Source organism: Gekko japonicus, unplaced genomic scaffold (assembly GCF_001447785.1).
Source record: "Gekko japonicus isolate JY-2015 unplaced genomic scaffold, Gekko_japonicus_V1.1 scaffold1200, whole genome shotgun sequence".
Lineage (NCBI taxonomy): Eukaryota > Metazoa > Chordata > Lepidosauria > Squamata > Gekkonidae > Gekko > Gekko japonicus.
In genome coordinates this window covers 393,894-413,522 of record NW_015165274.1, presented here as the reverse complement: position 1 = coordinate 413,522, position 19,629 = coordinate 393,894, and the positions used below count along the sequence as shown (strand labels likewise).

The window sequence follows — 19,629 nt, the reverse complement described above, 5'->3', positions numbered from 1 at the left end:
CTTCAAACATGCCACCAACATGCAGAGTGTTTTATTTTGAGGGGGGGGGGTTTAAAAAAAATTCAGATGTTTCTGCAAATCTAGAGACTCAGCCAAGTCTGCAGAAAAACCTGTTTTGGGTAAGCGTGGCCCCGATCCATGGATTTAGATATCCACAGATAGGGGGCAAACTTGAGAAATAAATACATAGATTAGGGACTATGGTCTCTACTACTGTATTTAGTTTGCTGATACTAGGGTCCTACTACGTAATTTTTGCATCATTTAATGCATCATGTTAATGCATGCTTTGCTTCTGTTTTTAGATTTCTGATTGGTTCTACAATCCTAATCCTATTGTATACATTCATTTGTGCCTTGCCTTTCTCCCCAATGGGTACCCAAAGTGGCTTACATTGTTCTCCTTTACTCTGTTTACAAGAACCCTGTGAGGTAGGTTGGGCTGAGAGAGTATGACTGGCCCACGGTCACCCAGCGAGCTTCCATGGCATGAGTGGGGATTTGAATCCGGGTCTCCCGGATCCTAGTCTGCCACTCTTAACCCCTACAACAACATTGGCTCTCTTGTTGTATTGTTTATTGAATATCCCATCCTGTTAATTGTATTGACTCACACTGTGTAATCTGTCTTGAGCCCAAGTGAGAAACGTAGAGTGTACATAATGAAATATAATTAATTAATACACACATAGTGCATTTCCATGCAGAATTATTCTAGTCTAGCAGACTGAAATCAACACAGGTTCACCATATGCTTAAGAAATAAAGCTAGGTATATCCAGGGTGAAAAGGTCCAGGATGAAAAACCTGCTCCCTCTGCCCATTGCAAACATGCACCATCTGCATACAATTTAAAATAACTTTATTTTTGTTCCACTTTTCAACGCAAAATTGATTATTAGTTGCTGTAAATTGCTTTGAGAATCAAATACAATTGCCAATTAAAATGGGGAAAAACCAAGGTCTCAATCCTGGCATGATGAATAGATATCTCCCCATCCTCTGTTGTCTTCAGCAATGTTAATTGGTATCTGAGAGAACCGCTCCCTGGATACAGGGACAATGGCATATGAAGAGAAGCACATGGACAGTGAAAGGGAAGGAGGTCTTTTAGAGCCATATTTTTGGACTAGGACCTAGGGATGTGCATTCGGTTCGTCCGAACCGAATGTACCCCAGAAAATGGCCCATTCAGACCCCTTTCGGGCTGCTGCAGGCCGATTCAGATTCTCTGATCTGAATCGGCTTGCCACCGAATTGCCACCAAATTTCGGCAGCTATTCGGCCCCATTATATTCTATGGGCCATTGAAGTCAATGGCGAAAACATAGGGTATATTCTGGAGGGGAGGGGGTTTGAGGGAGAGGCTCCAAACTCGCAGGGTAGCTGCTGGATGCTCTGCCAAGATACCAACCAAGTTTGAAGAACATTGGACCACGGGGTCCAATTCTATGGGCCCCCAAATAGGTTGCCCCTATCCCCTCCATTGTTCTCTATGGTGGGGAAAAAGTCACTTCCCCCCCCCCCAGAGAACAATGGAGGGGAAAGGGGTAACCTGTTTGAGGGCCCGTAGAATTGTACCCCCTGGTCCAATGCTCTTGAAACCTGTTTGGTATCTTGGGGAGAGGCTCCAGCAGCTACCCTGCAAGTTTGGAGTCTCTCCCTCAAGCCCCCTCCCCTCCTGCCCCCAGAATATACCCTATGTTTTTGCCATTGACTTCAATGGCCCATAGGATATAATGGGGCTTAAATTGACATTCAGCTGGCCGAAAGACTCCCGAATTGGCTTGTACTGATGAAACTGACATGCGGGAGTCTTAATACCAGCCAAAATTGATTCTGCCCAATTCGGCCGAATCTGAATGGGCCGAATATTTTTTTTTTTTGCACACCCCTACAGGACCTAGGAGAGTGTTATGTCTCTTCAATAAGGCCTCCAAGTCACATTCCAAAATCTGTTTATTAAGGTCTCAGACAAATAATAGTTAAACCACATTCCTACAGCTGCATTCACTCCCACTTCCTACATCCAACTTATATACACCTCTTCCCATAACAACAGTTCTCTTAAAGAAACATACACACCCACACCACAGAGAGCTAGGTTCAGATCCCTATTCTGTTATGGGAGCCTGCTGGGTGACCTTGGGTCACTCACACAGTCTCAGCCTAAACTACCTCCCAGGGTTGTTTTGTGGATAAATGGTAGAAGGGGAGAATATTGTAAGTCAGTTTGGGTCCCTACTGGGAAGGAAAGTGGGGTATAAATAAGCTAAATACACTAAAAAAATAGTTCTCCCTCTCCCAAACCTAGGCTTACTTGTATTTTTTTAAACCTGGCTAGGGGATGGGGAACAGAAATGATTTTAACACTGCTGGGGCATTTGAAAAGGAGGAAAAGATGCCCTCCCCAACCAAACTACAACAGTTTATAAATGGCTACAGAGCAATTGTATATTTCTTGGCTGGCGATAATTAGGGAAATGTTGATTGCAAAAGAATATCAGTTTTGCATTGCGGGTGGTAGAAGACAACATATTATAAGCCTAGGAACTCTTTGGCCCGGGTGCCAAAATGGCACCATCTATCTCCGAAAGTGCTGAGGCGCTGGGAAATAGGATGGCAGGGAAGACACAGGTTGTACTTGGCTAGACAACAGAAGCAAGCAGAACTAATGACATAGCTGTCTACAACTTTTTTTTAAAGCCATCTATGGGATCCTACTGCCCCCTTGTGGCTAGGTTCACAAAATGGAACAAGAATGGACATCATAATCAGAAATCAGAGCTATGCCTATTTTGTACCAAATATTTATGCACTAGAAAAGCTGGATTTTGTGGTCCTCATCAAACACTCCAAGTCAACAAAAGCAATGGAAGCCATAGAAACTCCGTACTGCAGAGGCTGAAATCCTGCTCAGAGCCTTAGGCTCTGGCTTGAAACGCTTCACTAAGCATTGCTTTCCATACTTTGGAAGCTTAAAGATTATAACATTTTTTTTAAGTAAAGAATCTGAGAATGCTCATTTTGCATAAATATGAGTCTTGTGGACCAATGAGGAACATCTGCAGACCATTACCAATACTTAAAAGAGGTAATTCCAGCAACCAGGGCTCTTTTTGTAGAAAAAGCCCAGCAGGAACTCATTAGCATAATAGGCCACACCCAACAGCAAAACTCATTAGCATATTAGGCCACACCCCTGACAGCACCACTCATTAGGCCACACCCCCATGTTACCAGAAGTGTAGTCATCCAGCCACACCCACCTTTCCCTTCTTATTCTGTTTACCTTGTTTGTTGTCAAAACTCAGGGCTTTTTTTGTAGCAGGAACTCCTTTGCATGTTAGGCCACACACCCCTAATGCAGCCAATCCTAATGAGTTTCTGCTGTTGGGTGTGGCCTATTATGCTAATGAGTTCCTGCTGGGCGTGGCCAACTCAGGAGCCAGCCAGAACTCCGTTCCTGTGCGTTCCTGCCCAAAAATAGCCCTGCAGCAACCCCAGCACATATAAACCAAAGAGGCTGGGGTCATTCTGGTAGGGTAGGGATCTGGGATCTATGGTTCTAGATAAGTGTGGCTCAGGGCAGAATCAAATATGGCTCTTTTTAAAAAGAAAAGGAAGCATTTAATTAAGATATATTTGAGGGATAGGTGGGAATGCTACAATGGCCAGGATGTGGGGATTGAAGGGCTTCACATAGATGTTTTACAAAAAGGGAAATGATGGAGGGCAACAGTTGCCAGGAGTCCAAGTGTGAACCATGCACAGATTTATGTCAGTGCTCCAAAATTATTGCCCAGGGTGCTCCTATGTATAATTTACTGCGAGGCCTTATGGGTGCCATTTCCTAACTGGAAATACCAAATACTAATTGGAAATACCTAATTGGAAATACCAAATTGGCTTGGAAATACCAAATTTATGTGTCAACTATCAGTATAGATTCAGATTTGCAAATAGGCTGTCTAATACTGGCTCTTTGTTGATCTGCTGTTGACTTTTGACACAGTTTTGCTCTTTATTTGTAAAAGGTTGCCGACTCCTGTGGTAGAGATCCATCCTCCTGCTCAAGGACTGACACACAATGAATCATGAGAATTCAGAATTTACTAATGTACATGATTATTAGTGGTGACATACCACTTAGCAAAGGTGTTAAGAACACTTCAGACATTCTTGGAAAGAAAAACACACCCAGGTCACCCTTGAACCCACACCGATCATGTAACTGAACCAGATGATAGCATTACTCTGCTCTCTTACATCCAATGGCTGACTCCCCCAAGAAGTCTTCAAATGGATACCATGCTCTGACAGCACATTATGTATAAAACAGAGGCACAAAAGTGGATTGTGTAATTAAGAGTCAAAGATGTACCTGCTCTGAAATAAAAAATTATCTACAAGGAAAGCTGAAGTTTTGTGACCTTCTTTGACTACAGCAAGTTATCAGCAGGGCATACAGCATGGCAAGGCATGGAAACTGCACACCTTGAAGACTGACAAATCGTGCTCAGCCCTACCTCTGCATTGAGGATTTCACTAATGTGGTGGCCAGACCAAGCCTACCTTTGCAAGCTGAAGGACTAGGAACCCTATTTGTTGTTTTTTTTAAATAAGGAAGTGAAGATGCTGAGGATGCTGGACTCTGTGCTTGCATGAGATGGGCATGAGATGGCATACCGCTTTATCAAAACTTCATACCACCACCTGGATTTCCCCCCAATCCCATTGTTTCTAATGAGTGAATTCACTTGTATTGTGTTTGTCAGAAACTGGATGGTTATGGGGTTGAAAGTCCAGCACCTTCACGGTTCAGGATTTCCCCTTTTCCTGCTTCCATTTCTGCAGCGGTCAGTCAAAACTTCTCCCCTCTCTTGTTGGGAAAGGCCAGCATCTTCACCACCAGTGGCATGTGCAGAAATGAAAGGCGCATCAGCAGAACTGTAAAACAAAGGGCAGAATAAAGACCTAAGTCCCATGCTCTGGACCACCTTGGAATTTGGATGCAGGAAACCCAGGTTCAGTTGTAATGGCTGTAAACACAAGTCTAATCCAGAGCTCTGATTTATATATTTTAAATTTGATATAATTGAATATGATTACAAAATTTGAATCAGAAGATGTTACCTAATAAATACTGCAATGTTACAACAAAGGCATAACACGTGCTCTAACATCTAGCTGATTCTAATTAGTGACTCTTACATCTAAATACTTAACCCACAATTTTTTAAACAACAATGTAAGATACAGAAATAAATTGTAAATATACAACAGAATTTCAGCCTCTCAGAGACAGTGTGGGGTAGTGGTTAAGAGTGGTGGACTTGAATCTGGAGAATCAGGTTTGATTCCAGACTCCTCCACATGATGCCTGCTGGGTGACCTTGGGCCAGTCACAGTTCTCTCAGAACTCCCACCTACCTCACAAAGTGCCTGTTGTGGGGAGAGGAAGGGGACTGTAAGCTGCTTTGAGACTCCTTAAGGTAGAGAAAAGCAGGGTATAAAAACTCCCTCTTCTTCTGTCTTCCTCTGGTTTTCACATATTCCAGTAATTAATAAAAGGCCACCGCATCTTCACAAATAAAACCTGTGTGTAACTTTCTTTCTTTTAATAGCTTGCACACTGTAATTTTGTCCATGATCAATGCTTCCAGTTTGGTGTAGTGGTTAGGAGCGTGGACTCTAATCTGGGAGAACCGGGTTTGATTCCCCACACCTTCACATGCAGCTGCTGGTGTGACCTTGGGTCAGTCATAAGTTCTTTCAGGGCTGTTCTCTCAAGGGCAGTTCTCTGGAGAGCTCTCTCAGCCTCACCTACCTCACAAGGTGTCTGTTGTCGGGAGGGGAAGGGAAAGGGATTGTAAACCACTCTGAGACTCCTTTGGGTAGTGAAGGGTGGGATATAAATCCAATCTCTTCTTCTTCTTCTACCATAAGTCTATTGGTAGTATCACCAATTACTTTGCAATAAATAATCTTGCTGCAACTATCATATTTCTCAATAGACCCACATGCCTTTTACCAGTCTAAACTGTCCAAACAGGATCAGCATAGGACTACATACCACTTGTCTTTTCACCATCTCACTTAATACATTGCAGACATTTTGCCTAAATTGCTTCAAAGCTGGGCAGAATCGTTAGCTTGTAAACATTTCCAACATAGGTTATTGATCTTTTTATTTATCCTACAGGTCCTGTCTGGGATATAGTGCAATTTCAGACAGTTTTCTCTTATAGTCATATTAACTGTAGTTTTCTCTTATAGTCATAATCTTATCTATCTATCTATCTATCTATCTATCTATCTATCTATCTATCTATCTATCTATCTATCTATTCATAGGGAAGCTCCAAATACCCTCTTCCCTGATGCTTTGGTCCTATTGAAACTGGGCCCCTGTACACCTGATATTTTGACAAAAGAGTAACACTGGAGGATTGGTTCATAGAACTTCTAGCAGAGTGTAAGACATGATTTTAAGAGGCTCCAGTTGAAAACCTCTGATCTAGAGCAGCACAAGCCAGGCTGTGGAGGGGATGCTGGATTACAGGGATATGATCATATGGTAAGGCTGAGGAATGAAGAATGGTACAGACCTTCCACCGGTTCCCGCATTCATTACACAGCACAAATGTTGTCATGGGCTCATCAGCGCTCCGTGTTTGCACCTGAAGGGGAAAACCAGAATTCCTGACTAAATAAATGAGTTTTATCAACATTGTCATAACTATGCATATTCTGCACTACAACATTTTTGCATTGCATCACAAAATATTGAATTCTGCAACTTGAATCAATTATGCTAAGGAAGGCATACTTGCATACCTATATTTGGTTTGCATATTTGTTTCTCCTGGAGAGGGACAAAGATCTGTGTAGGGAGAGACCAAGGGTCTGACTTTTCTTTTGGCTCAAGTTTACTTTCTTAGGCTGGAGGCAGACTACTTGAAGGATGGTTGGATCCACCCCAGTATAAGAGACTCATGAGTCAAGGTTTCATGAGTCATTGGATTTGAGACCTTCTGTGACCCTGCAGCATTTCCCAAAACGACCACATTCTTCGCATGAGCCAGCCAGATGCTCCTGAAGAGGCCTACAAGCAGGGCAGGCACAGAGGCCAAGGCATTACTGCCTCTGGACATGTAAGTGCCATTCAGGGCCAACTAGATGTTTGCTTTTTAAAATAGTTGGTGCTGGGTTTTAAAAGCTGGGAGTATTTTGTGCACATGGAGCAGCAAAAACAGGGAATTAAGTCCCCACATGAGAGCATCCCATGATTGACACAAGTCAATGGGACTACTCTCATGTAAATCTGCACTTTACCCCCGCCCCAATATTTCACAGAAGAGAGGTGAAAGGAAGGAGGCTGAGAGGAGCCAGAGTACTTGGCAGAGAGATTGTGGAGCTGTCAGAAAGGAACCAGAGTTTCAGATACAGGCTTATGCGCATGGGTGAAAGACAAAAAAAAAAAAAAAATGTTGAAAAAATGGGAACAATGGACCATGGGGTGAGTGCACAGTGAAGTCAGTTCAGGGTGGGATGTCTGATCAAAACTTCCTGCAACTATTTAACCTGCCATAAATACAGGCGCAGCCAGATAGCGCCAAGCCTCCAGTATGACTGCAGCCATAGACTGTTTTTGTTCATGTCACCATGACTAAGAGCCGTAAGCATTCCCAAGCTTCTGAGATGATGGGGTAACTCTTTCTTCCAATGCCATTCTACCAGTTGACACCCCACGCACACACACGCTGCCATTAGCCCTGTTAAAGAAAGATGATAGTTCACGAAAGTCAAAGGGCACATCTATCAAATAGGCTTGAGTCAAGACCCCCTGCTCTGCCTGAAAATAATCGCCTTAGGACAGGGGTCCTCAATCTTGTTGAGCCTGTGGGCATTTTTGGAAGCTGAGAAAGTATATTCAGCACCACCTCAAAATGGCAGCCATGGAGACAGGACCAATCGCAAAATGTTTGGAGTTTCCCATCCTGCTATGATGCAAGCAGCCATTTCTGAATGTTGGCCAGTCTTTGCCTTGAGGAGAGTAGCAAGTGGGCACCAGGAAACACATTGATGGGCACCATGTTTGGAATCACTCAACTTGTTTTCTCCTGCTTCAACAACAGCTCTTGCCCAGTCTGGGTACCTCACCTGATTATATGTGCAATTCTTCTTCTTGCATTTGCCACACTGGAAAAGATCTGTTGTGGTGCCTCCTGTCTTTGCCATCTGATGTTCTCGGATGGCTTCTTGGGTCATGGCACTCCTTAGCTCCTTCAATTCATCACTTGCCATTTCCTGGAACACATAAAGGGGCCATTGTGATCAGAGACCATTCCAAAGCTTCAGAATTGGTTTCTTTCTTGATTGCTCTCTAGGATTTACAAGAACCAACTCACACATTACAGAGAACAACAGTTAGGTCCAGGACTTAACTAATTACACGTGACTTATGGCTTCTTCTCCGTTCCCACATGCATTGTGCCTGATAAGGACTGTGACAGTGGTGTGTGTGAAGAAGAGGCTTCAGCTCCCTGACTTCATTTTTTAAACCTGAAATGGTTGGGGGGGGGCGGTATTTGACCTGCTGGGAAAACCCACAAGTGTGAAGTTTTGAACTCTGTTCTCCTAGAACCTTATGCTACACTCTGACTATACCATCATATGCAGAAAAAAAAATGGAAACTTATTTTAAACATTCTAGGATTTCAGATTTCTCCCCACCCAATCCTTAGACAAATGGTAAGTGTGCCAATTCCATCAAACTCACTTGTGGTTAAAAATAAACTAGTAAAGGTAAAGGTAAAGGTTTCCCTTGCTTGAAAGCCAGTCGAATCCGACTCTAGGGATGCGGTGCTCATCTCCATTTCCAAGCCGAAGAGCCAGCGCTGTCCAAAGACATTTCCGTGGTCATAAGGCCTGCATGACTAAATGCCGAGGCACACAGAACGCTGCTACCTTCCCACCAAAGTGGTACCTATTTATCTACTTGCAATTTCTTGCTTTCAGACTGCTAGGTTGGCAGGAGCTGGGACCAGAGAAGCTACAATACCACAATTTCCACACTTACTTCTGCAGTCATCTTGGCAATAAGGCTGGGTGGTATGGCTCCACTCAACACGTTTCTGCGCAAGCTGGGGTTCTTGGGATCCTTCAGGTTGCTGATCCGGCTCCTCACACGGTTACGGTATTTCATATCGGTGCCTTTCAGCTCCTGGTAGATATGTGGGATCATCAAGGAATAAGCACAAAATGCAGACTGGGGCAACGGGTGACCCTTCTACCCTTGAGAGTCATAAGAAAGTCCATGCTGGATGTGTTCAAAGGCTCGGCATCCTGTTCCTCAGCCAACTGGATGCCTTCAGGAAGCCCACAAACCAAGGCATGAAAAGCAATAGTCCTCCTCATTGTCCCCTCCCCAGCAACTGGGCTTCAGAGGTACACTGCCTCTGAACAGGGAAGTACTATTTATCAATCAGGAGCACTTAGGGCTGCCAAGTGGGGGGCGGGTGGCAGGTAAACCCTCGCTTGCGCGTCCCTATTTCCCCCGCCGCAGAATCGGGCCCCGGGGGGAACCCCTCCCCGGCATGCGCATCACCAGGAAGTGACGTGGGCACGCCGGGCACGCTGGGGGCGGGGCCACGGCCATATGAAAACTCTATGGTTTTCCCTTGTATGGCCGTGGCCCCGCCCCAGCGTGCCTGGCGTCCTCCCGTCACTTCCGGGTGACATGCGTGCGGTGCGCGCGCACACGCACAAGACGCCGGCCGGGAGCCCCCCGCTCCCGGCGAAGATACACTTGGCAACCCTAGGAGCACTCCCAAACATGATCACCTGCAGGTCTGAAGTGCTGCTGCCCATAATGTATCCTGGTTGGAGTTAAATGGGCTGCCTCATGACAGTATTGAGCTCTATTATGGCCCACGTAACTGCTTGCATTTCAGTACAGTGAAACCCTGAGGTGCCATGGGAAAATACCTCCATTGCCATGTCCCAGGGATGCAATGGGGAAATTCCCTGCCCAGGGAGGTCGGAGTGGTGCTGTTATGCCCTTCCCCAATTTTTCCATGGCATTCCAGTAGCTTGTAACTGAAATTCAAGCCCCTGATACAACGGAGGAGGAGTCACACAACCCAATGTTCTAACTCCTTTACCCCAAAATGCTGTTCAGTATTTCCCAGCAAAGACACAAGATGTTTTAGGGTAACAGTTCTAGGTTGGGAAAATCCTAGGGATTTGGGGGTGGCCCTGGAGAGGGTGAGGTATAATGCCATAGAGTCCACCCTCCAAAGCAGTCATTTTCTCTTGGGGAACTGATCTCTGTAGTCAGGAGATAAGCTAATTTCCTGAAGTCTTCAGGCTCACCTGGAAGTTGGCAAGTCTGAGAATGGGACAGGTGGGAGTGGGCAGCAGCAGGAGATGGGACCTGGGGGCAGGGGAATCCCTTGTCCCCAGCAGAAAACTACTGAGAACCAGATCAAGACATCTTCTACCTCATAGGGATGCATTTTAGATCTCATGTTTGCAACTGCCGTAAAACTGGCTGTTAGATATTCAAGTTCCATCACCACCACCCAACCAAGAGCTTCCTTCAGCCCACACCAACAACCAGGAACCTATACTCCCCAAAGGATATGATCTTCAATTTCAGCTGCCATCTTGTCACAATTAACTCCAAATTCCTTATAATCATCTACAAAGAGTTCCAAAAAGGAAAGAGAAAACAGATCTTTGCACTTGAATGGAGCCAACAGAACCAAAATTGTAATTGAGGAAAAAGGAACTCGCTAAGAAGCAAGCCAAACTGAGAGGTATTCTTGCCCGGCCTACCTCATTTCCCCCAACTGTCTCCATTTTCCCCAACTGCCTCCATCTCCAAGCTACTTAGAAATACTGGAAAGGCTTGTGGGATCCAGGGTTCAAGGTAAAAGGCAGGAACAGATACAGCAAAACCCTTCCAAATCTCACCAGTTCACATCAGCCTTCTTAGGTTGCACTTGGCTGCCTCCCCTGGAGGGGATATCAGGCCATTGGAAACCCTACCCAGTCTCACAGTTTAGAAAGTTTCCTTGCAGCTACAGAAAGGAGAAACATTTGCATCTTAAGAAACATAGATAAGTCGAAGCTAAGGGCTAACAAGATTTTATTCTAACATGAATAAAATGAATCTAACATGAATTTTGGGGCCTAAATCTGATTAGCAGACCACAGATACTTAGATACACCTTAGGCCAGACCGGACTAGCAGATAGTTGATGTGTACATCTGCTTGTGTTAATGTGCATGTTTAGCAAAGGCTTATGGAGTATGCTTTTGAAACAGCCACCATGACAATGAAAGGTGGTATAAAGCAGGACTGGGCTAGCTGAAAGGACAAGGAGAGTAGATCAACTGAGAAGCACTGAAGGTAGTACTCTCTGAAGGGCAAAAAGGACCGAGGGGACAAAGCTGAAATTGCTAGCTGGGAAGAACGGAACAATCCTCACTGGGAGAGCTGCGGTAGCTGGAAAGAGCTGAAGAGCAGGAATTGCTGACATTGACTGCACTGAAATCAGCCCCCTGGTACAGAACTGCCCCGTTTTGTCTTGCCAGGAGGAAAGGGGAACTGCTCCTATGGCAACAAACAAGTTTGAAGATTCATCCAGGGTCTTCACAGGAAGAGTTCCTGCTGTTGCAAGAAGGCCTTCTTGACATCTGGGACTCTGCTCCAGGTAGGCTTGCCAAGTCCCCCCGGGGGGCGGGGAAACCCCTGCCCCAGAGGCCCGTTCCCCGCCGGCGGCGGATTGGGCCCAGGGGGAACCCCACCCCGATGTGCACGTCACCCGGAAGTGACGTGACGACGCTGGGCACGCTGGGGCCACGACCATCGGAGGGAAAACTCAATGGCCAGCTGGCTAGTGGCAGGCAGGAGCCCATGAAATAGGGGGATCCCCTGCTCCCACCTGGGGGCTGGCAACCCTGCTCTTCTCCCCCATCTTGTCTCGGTCTCTCTCTCTCTCTCTCTCTCTTTCAGTCCCCCACCCCCTCTCTTACTTTCTGTCCCTCTACTGCCACGCCTCTCTTTCTGCCCCCCCCCCCACACCAGCTTTGTCAGTTCAACTGCTATATTGTGGAGATTGTGGTTTTGAGGGTGTAAATATCTGACCCTTGTTGGAGCATGGGAAATAGAGCAAAGCAATCAGTACAGAGGAACCAGAGGAACCACCATGAGCCCCCAGACAAGAATGTTTAAGTCCAGTGGGGCAAATACCAGCTTTCCAGGGCCTTTGCAGGTTGGGAAAACAGTGAAGCCCTCATCCCTTAACACTGAGTTTAAAAGATCTCTGAGTGTGGAATTCCCAGCTCTCGTCTGATTTCTTGTCTAGGGGACTTTGGGCAAATGATTCTTTCTCAGCCTAACCCACCTCACAAGGTAGGGAGAAGGGAGCACCATTACTGCTACCTGAGCCCCTTGGAGGAAGAGTGGCATGAAAATATTTTAGATAGATATAAGTAACACATCTCAAATTGCTAAGTCAAGAATTAAAACAAAACATGGCTTGGAGACAGGCAAAAACTAGAAGAAGAGATTGGATTATACCCCGCCCTTCACTACCCAAAGGTGTCTCAGAGCGGCTTACAAACTCCTTTCCCTTCCCCTCCCCACAACAGACACCCTGTGAGGTAGGTGGGGCTGAGAGAACTCTTGACAGAAACTGCTCTTTTTCAAGAACAGCTGTGCCAGAGTTATGGCTTGCCCAAGGTCATCCAGCCAGGTGCAAGCGGAGGAGTGGGGAATCAAACCCGGTTCTCTCAGATTAGAGTCCGCGCACTTAACCACTACACCAAAACTAAAGACATTGGGGAGGAGAGGAGACTCAATAAGGGACTGAGAGTAAACAGATGAGTCTTGTGGGGGCACCTGAATATCCAATTAGACTAAGGTAATAAAATGTCTGGTGGAAGGGCATTCCACTGAGCTGCAAGGGAAAGGGGACGCAGGTAAACAGCAGAAAGGGTAACCTAGGTTTAATTAGAAGATCGACACCTGTAAAGCAAAGGTAAAATCGGCGATCCAGAATAGCCGTGCATCGGTACCCAAAGGCAAGCTTCAAGTGCAAAAGAGCCATGTGAGCTGCAGTTGAGGTCTTTACAGGGCAAAGCAGCACAACCATTAATACCTTCATCAAGGCACCCTAAAACACTCCCAGAAAATTAGGCTAAGTCACTGTGCAAATTAATACTAAATGTTGAACATTTTACACCTCTCCTACCCAGCTAATGATGACATTCAGTCTGCAGCTTGCTGTCCAAAAATGATGCCCTAAAGTATAACCGTTTGACGTCTCACCATCCATTTTCAAAGCTCCAGAGACCATCTCGATGCACTTGTCTCGGACAGAGTCTCCTGTCAGATAGTAGGGCGGGAAAATGGTGGCAGAAGATGCAAACGTTGGGGAGATGGGGCTGGTGGGTGCCTTGGGTCCATTCGGCATTGGTTTGCTGTTGAATATGAACAGGACAGGAAAAGACAGAGCTTAACACAAGCAGCCACAAGGCTTAATAGTTATCTCCTTAGCCCCAATCACAGCCTGAGTCCTGAGAAACCTGGGATTCTTCACTTACAGGGGGGAAAAACATGTTTCCATTCAGTGGTGAAGGTGATTTTAGACTCTGGAATTAATTATTAGGGATAGGCATGAACTGGCTGACAATCTAAAGTTCATCACAAATTTTGGCTGTTTGTGGTTTGCAAAGTGATGTTCGCAAACTGAAGAACCAGCATGAACATTCACATCCACAAATTTCTGGCTTTCTGCTGTTCATGAAAAACAGCTGAACTGTTTGGAAACCCCTGCTTTCCGTTCCCCACAGCTTTTCACAGAGAGCAGAAAGCAGGAATTAAATGGCTCGGAGCCATTTAAACCATACAGCTGAGCGCTCAGCTGTTGGAAACCCCTGCTTTCTGCTCCCCACAAAAAGCCATGGGAAGCAGAAAGCAGGGGTTTAAACTTTAAATGGCTCACAAACTGGTACAAACTGGTTTGTTTCGCAAAGCAGCATATTGGTTTATCGTTCAGCCACAAATCACGAACTGAACCTAAAAAATGTGGTTCATGCCCTTCCCTATGAATGATGTCAGAAATTTTACAAACTACAAATCTCAGAATTAGAGTTGCCAACCTCCAAGTGGCAACTGTAGATCTCCCACTATATTACAACTGATTCCCATGCAATAGAGATCAGTTCACCTGGAAAAAATGGCTGCCTTGGAAGGTGGACTCAGTGGTGTTATACCCTATTATCATAAAATCATAGAGTTGGAAGGGGACATACAGACCATCTAGTCCAACCCCCTGCCCAATGCAGGACCAGCCTAAAGCATCTCTGGCAAATATTCGTCCAGCCTCTTCTTGAAAGCTGTCAGTGAAGGGGAGCTAACCACCTCTCTAGGCAACTGATTCCACCTTTGAACTACTCTGACGATAAAAAGTTTTTCCTAATATCCAGCCAATACCTTTCTGCATGTAATTTAAACCAGTTGCTTCAGGTCCTATCCTCTGCTGCCAACTGGAACAGCTCCTTGCCCTCCTCCAAATGACAGCCTTTCAAATATTTAAAGAGAGCAATCATGCCCCCCCTCAATCTCCTCTTCTCCAAATGAAACATTCCCAGGGCCCTTAGCCTTTCCTCGTAGGGCTCAGTCTCCAGACCCCTGATCATCCTTGTCACTCTCTTCTGCACCCTATCGATTTTGTCCACATTCTTTTTGAAGTGAGGCCTCCAGAACTGCACACAGTACTCAAGGTGCGGCCTGACCAAGGCAGTATACAGAGGGGCTATTACCTCCTGCGATTTTGATGCTATGGCCCTTTTAATGCAACCCAAGACTGAATTTGCCTTTTTTACCACCGCATCACACTGACTGCTTATATTTAGTTTACAGTCCACTCTTACCCCAAGAGCTCTTTCGCATACAGTCAGGTCCGGCCCCAGCATATTTTGCACCTAGGCGAGGATCCCTTCTGGCGCCCCCCCCCCGTGCCCCCCCTGTCAGAGCCAGCAGGGGCGCTTTTGGCGGGGGGTGGGTGCAGTTTGGCGCCCCAAGGGCTGGGGCGCTCTAGGTGAACGCCTAGTTTGCCTAGTGAGCGAGCCGGCCCTGCATACAGTACTCCCTAGAAACGTATCCCCCATCCAGTATTTGTGCTTGACATTTTTATGGCCCAGATGTAATACTGTGCATTTATCTTTTGAATTGCATCCTGCTCACAACTGTCCACTTCTCCAGAGTATTCAGGTCTTGTTGAATTTTAACTCTATCTTCTTGGGTGTTCGCTACTCCTCCCAATTTGGTATCATAAGCAGATTTAATGATTAGCCCTTCTACCCCATCATCCAGGTCAATGATAAAAATATTGAAAAGTACTGGGCCCAAAACCAAGCCCTGCGGCACCCCGCTGGACACCTCCCTTCAATCTGATGAAACGCCATTGACCGCCACTCTTTGGGTGCGGTCCTCTAATCAGTTCCCTATCCACCGAATTGTCCTATAGTCCAGTCCATAGTCTTCCAGTTTGCCCATCAGAATGGGTAACCTTATCAAATGGGGAACCTTATCAAAAGCTTTACTGAAATCGAGGTAAATCACATCAACAGAGTTCCCATGATCCAGTAAACTTGTCACACGATCAAACAAGGAAACCAGGTTGGTCTGACAAGATCTGTTCGGGACAAAACCATGCTGCCTTCCCTGGATCACTAAGTGGTCCTTCGGATGCTTACAGATCGACCCCTTTAAAATCTGTTCTAATATCTTCCCAGCAACAGAAGTCAGACTGACCAGCCTGTAGTTTCCCAGGTCATCCTTCTTCCCTTTCTTAAAGATTGGGATAACGTTAGCTCTCATCCAATCTTGTGGCACATCCCCAGTCCTCCAGGAGGCCTTGAAGATGATGGGCAGAGGCTCTGCAAGTTCTTTGAGCACTCTTGGGTGCACACCATCTAGCCCAGGAGATTTGTATTCATCCAGTGCAGCCAGGTGCCTCTCCACAACCTCCCTGTCAATGTCAAGTGGACACTCAAGTGGATCTCTAGATGGGCTTAAGTTCTTCAGGGAGAAAACAGACAAAAAAGTCATTAAGCCTGTCTGCTTTTTCTTTGTCCTCCACCAGAGTCTCTCCTTCTACTCCCAAAAGTGGTCCAATTGCCTCTTTTACCTTGCGTTTGCTTCTCACATAACTGTAGAAGTTTTTCTTATTGTAGCGAGCCCCCTGGTCCAAACGTTTTGAAACTTGGAGGCTTTTTTTGAGGAGATGCAGCAGCAGCTATGTTGTAAATTTGGTGCCTCTGCCTCAAAAGACAGCCCCTCCCAGAGCCCCAGTTTCCTGCAGATCAATTCTCCATTATAGCCTATGGGGCTCATTGACTATAATAGTCCCCATAAGCTATAATTGAGCCAGAAACACAGATTTTGATGGCAACCCTAGTCCCAAGAATGGGAAGAGGCCCTTAAACACTAGCAATCCCACCTTGGGGGGATTTCCTATGGTTCCCACACTATCCATAACTGGCTTCATCTATTGCATATTATCATCTCCATCCCCTTACCTATCCTCTTTTCCATTTGTGGAGTTTTTCCAAGACCCAGTAGGAGACGCAGCTGGGTTGGAGCATGTGGAGGGTCTCCTGAAAATGAGATGCAGTTATTTAAAGACAGTGGTGCCAAAGCAGACACAAGAGCAGTCTTATTTAATTATAAATTAAGAATAAAACTTTAAACTTTAAAAAACCCTTAACTGCAACATATACAACAGACCATGAAAATGCCAGCTATGATGGAAAACCATTGCTGTCCTCAACCAAAAGCCTGGCGGAATGTCTGTGCCTTACAGAGCCTGCGAAATGTCATTAAGTCCCACAGAACCCTGATGGAAGCTGGCAAAGAGTTCCACCAGGTCAGAACCAGGGCCAAGAAAGCCCTGGCTCTGGTCGAGGACAGCCAGATATATTTGCGACCAGGGATCACCAGCAGATTGCTCTCAGCTGAGCATAACGCTTCCCCCGCAGACATACCAGAGGAGACAGACCCAAAGACATGCTGGTCCCAGACTGCTCAAGGCCTTGAAGGTCAGAACCAACACCTTGAATCTGACTCGGTATTCCACTGGTAGCCAGTGTAGCTGGCGCAGTACAGGTTGTATATGTGCCATCCATGGTGTTCCCGTCAGGACTCACGCTGCCACATTCTGGATCAGCTGGAGTTTCTGTATCAGTCTCAAGGGAAGGCCAGCATAGAGCGTAGTTACAGTAGTCTAATCTGGAGGTGACCATTGCATGGATTCCTGTGGCTAGGTCAGGGCGCGACAGGAAAGGGGCTAGTTGCCACACTTGGCATAGATGGGAAAATGCTAGTCTGGCAATATTTGTGACCTGGGCCTCCATAGTTAAGGAGGCATCCAGGACAATGCCCAAACTCTTGACGGATTGTGCTGGTGTTAGTGGTGCCCCATCACGGGTGGGAAGTCTATGCTCCAGCCCTGATGCCCCCCCCCCAGCCACAGAACCTCTGTCTTCGTTGGATTCAGCCTCAGCCTACTCTGTTTTAACCATCCCACTACAGCCTCCAGACCCTTGGCCAAATTATGCATGGCAGCATCTGGATGGCCATCCAGTAGCAGATATACCTGAGTGTCATCAGCATACTGATGACATCCCAACCCGAAGCTCCGCACCAGCTGGGCAAGGGGGCGCATATAGATGTTGAATTACATCAGGGAGAGGAATTCCCCCTGAGGAACCTCACATGTTAAGAGGTACCTAGTTGACATCGTCTTCCCAGCACCACCCTCTGTCCCTGACTACAGAGGGAGGAGGAAAGCCACTTTAAGATACCGCCCAGCACAGCCCAGAATGTGGCTCTGGGTAAAAAGGTGAAGAAATTGGGAGTGCAGGTTGTGTTTTTGTCAGTTCTTCCTGTCAAAGGCCGTGGCTTAGGAAGGTAAAGATGAATACTACAACTAAATGCCTGGCTACATAGATAGTGTCATAAGGAAAGGTTTTGATTTTTGGACTATGGCTTACACTTTCAAGATGAAGCTCTTCTATCGGGAGATAGTTTGAACCTCACAGAGGGCAGGAAAAAATGTGTTTGGTGACTGCATTGCAAATCTAATAAGGAGAGCTTTAAACTAAATCCTATGGGGAACCGAGACAAAAATGCAAAGCATAGTATGATGCCAATACCTGGAGATAAAAACTCTAAGGTTTTGCTGGGCGTGGCACATATGCTAGGTAACATTAACTCACAGGTAAGTACAGAAACAAAAACCTCAGGGTGCATAAAACATGGATTCCGATGTCTCTACATTAATGTGCAGAGTATGGGAAACGTGGGAAACGGGCCGATTGGCCCACAGGTGGGGGGGGGGACCTCTTAAATCTTCTATATTACTGTAGGCTTATTCCATGCTTGCTGTTCCTAACAGTGACCATGTTATTGCAACCATAGTACTGTCAATAAACCAAAACCTTTCTTGGAAGTGTGTGCTCCGTTGTTTGACTGTGGTTCCTGACACAGGAGGAACTTGAAGTCCTAATACAGGAAGGGGACTATGACCTAATAGGCATTACTGAAACTTGGTGGGATGACACTCACAACTGGAATATTAGGATTGAGGGGTACAACTTATTTAAGAGGGACAGACAAATAAAGAAGGACGGAGGAGTCACATTGTATGTAAAGGAGGTATATACTTCTGAGGAAATATGTGAATCTGAGCATGGAAGTCCAGTTGAGAGTCTCTGAGTAAAAATAAAAGGAGTAAGAAATAATAGTGATATTATGTTGGGGGTCTGCTATAGCCCACCAACCTAGGCAGAGGTCTTGGATGAGACACCCCTAGAATAGAAAGTTCTCAAAGAGATGGGACACGGTTTTCATGGGAGATTTCAATTACCCAGCTATCCAACTCTGCTAAAAATGAACGGTCCAATAAATTCCTGACTTGTCTTGCTGACAACTTCATTTTCCAGAAAGTGGAGAGGGAAACAAGGGGATCTGCTAGCTTGGACTTGATTCTTACCAACAGGGAAGAACTGGTTGATGAGGTGAAAGTAGTGGGCACTCTGGGTAGTAGTGACCATGGGGAAGGTAAAAGCTGTATATAGTCAGATATATAGGTTGGACCTCTGGAAAGCAAATTTTGACAAACTTAAAGTTATGCTGGGTAGAATCCCATGGTCAGAAATACTTAAGGAGAAGGGAGTTCAAGAGAGATGGCAGCTTCTTAAATGTGAAATACTGAAGGCACAGTCACAAACAATTCCTATGAGTAGGAAAAATGGAAGGAGCTTAAAGAAGCCAAGGTGGCTCCATAAACAGCTTTCTAAAGACTTGAGAAATAAAAAAGATTTATTTAGAAAGTGGAAGGGGGACCAAGGATGAATATAAACAAATAACCAGTGCTTGTAGAGAGAGAGTTAGAAAAAGCTAAAGCTCAGTATAAGCTAAGGCTAGCAAAAGATGCTAAAAATAACCAAAAAAGGTTATTTTCTTATGTTCAAAGTAAGAAAAAGAGCAAGGACATGGTAGGCCTGTTGTAGGAACAAGAAAGTGAAATTATAAGAGGTGATGAA

At 45.6% G+C, this 19,629-nt stretch overlaps 1 protein-coding gene across 2 annotated transcripts in view; it reads right to left on the bottom strand.

Moving 5' to 3' along the window:
• Nucleotides 1-3,504: 3,504 nt before the first annotated feature.
• TCEA3 (transcription elongation factor A (SII), 3) overlaps nucleotides 3,505-19,629 on the bottom strand; it is a 45,322-nt gene continuing 29,197 nt past the window's right edge. For both annotated transcript variants that reach the window (XM_015410244.1, XM_015410245.1), the window contains 7 exons: nucleotides 16,603-16,680; nucleotides 13,346-13,497; nucleotides 10,652-10,708; nucleotides 9,086-9,240; nucleotides 8,167-8,313; nucleotides 6,612-6,683; nucleotides 3,505-4,950 (listed from right to left, as the gene is read on the bottom strand). In XM_015410244.1, coding sequence (XP_015265730.1) covers nucleotides 4,942-4,950; nucleotides 6,612-6,683; nucleotides 8,167-8,313; nucleotides 9,086-9,240; nucleotides 10,652-10,708; nucleotides 13,346-13,497; nucleotides 16,603-16,680 — 670 coding nt within the window. In that variant the 3' untranslated portion in view covers nucleotides 3,505-4,941. The remainder of the gene's footprint in view (nucleotides 4,951-6,611; nucleotides 6,684-8,166; nucleotides 8,314-9,085; nucleotides 9,241-10,651; nucleotides 10,709-13,345; nucleotides 13,498-16,602; nucleotides 16,681-19,629) is intronic.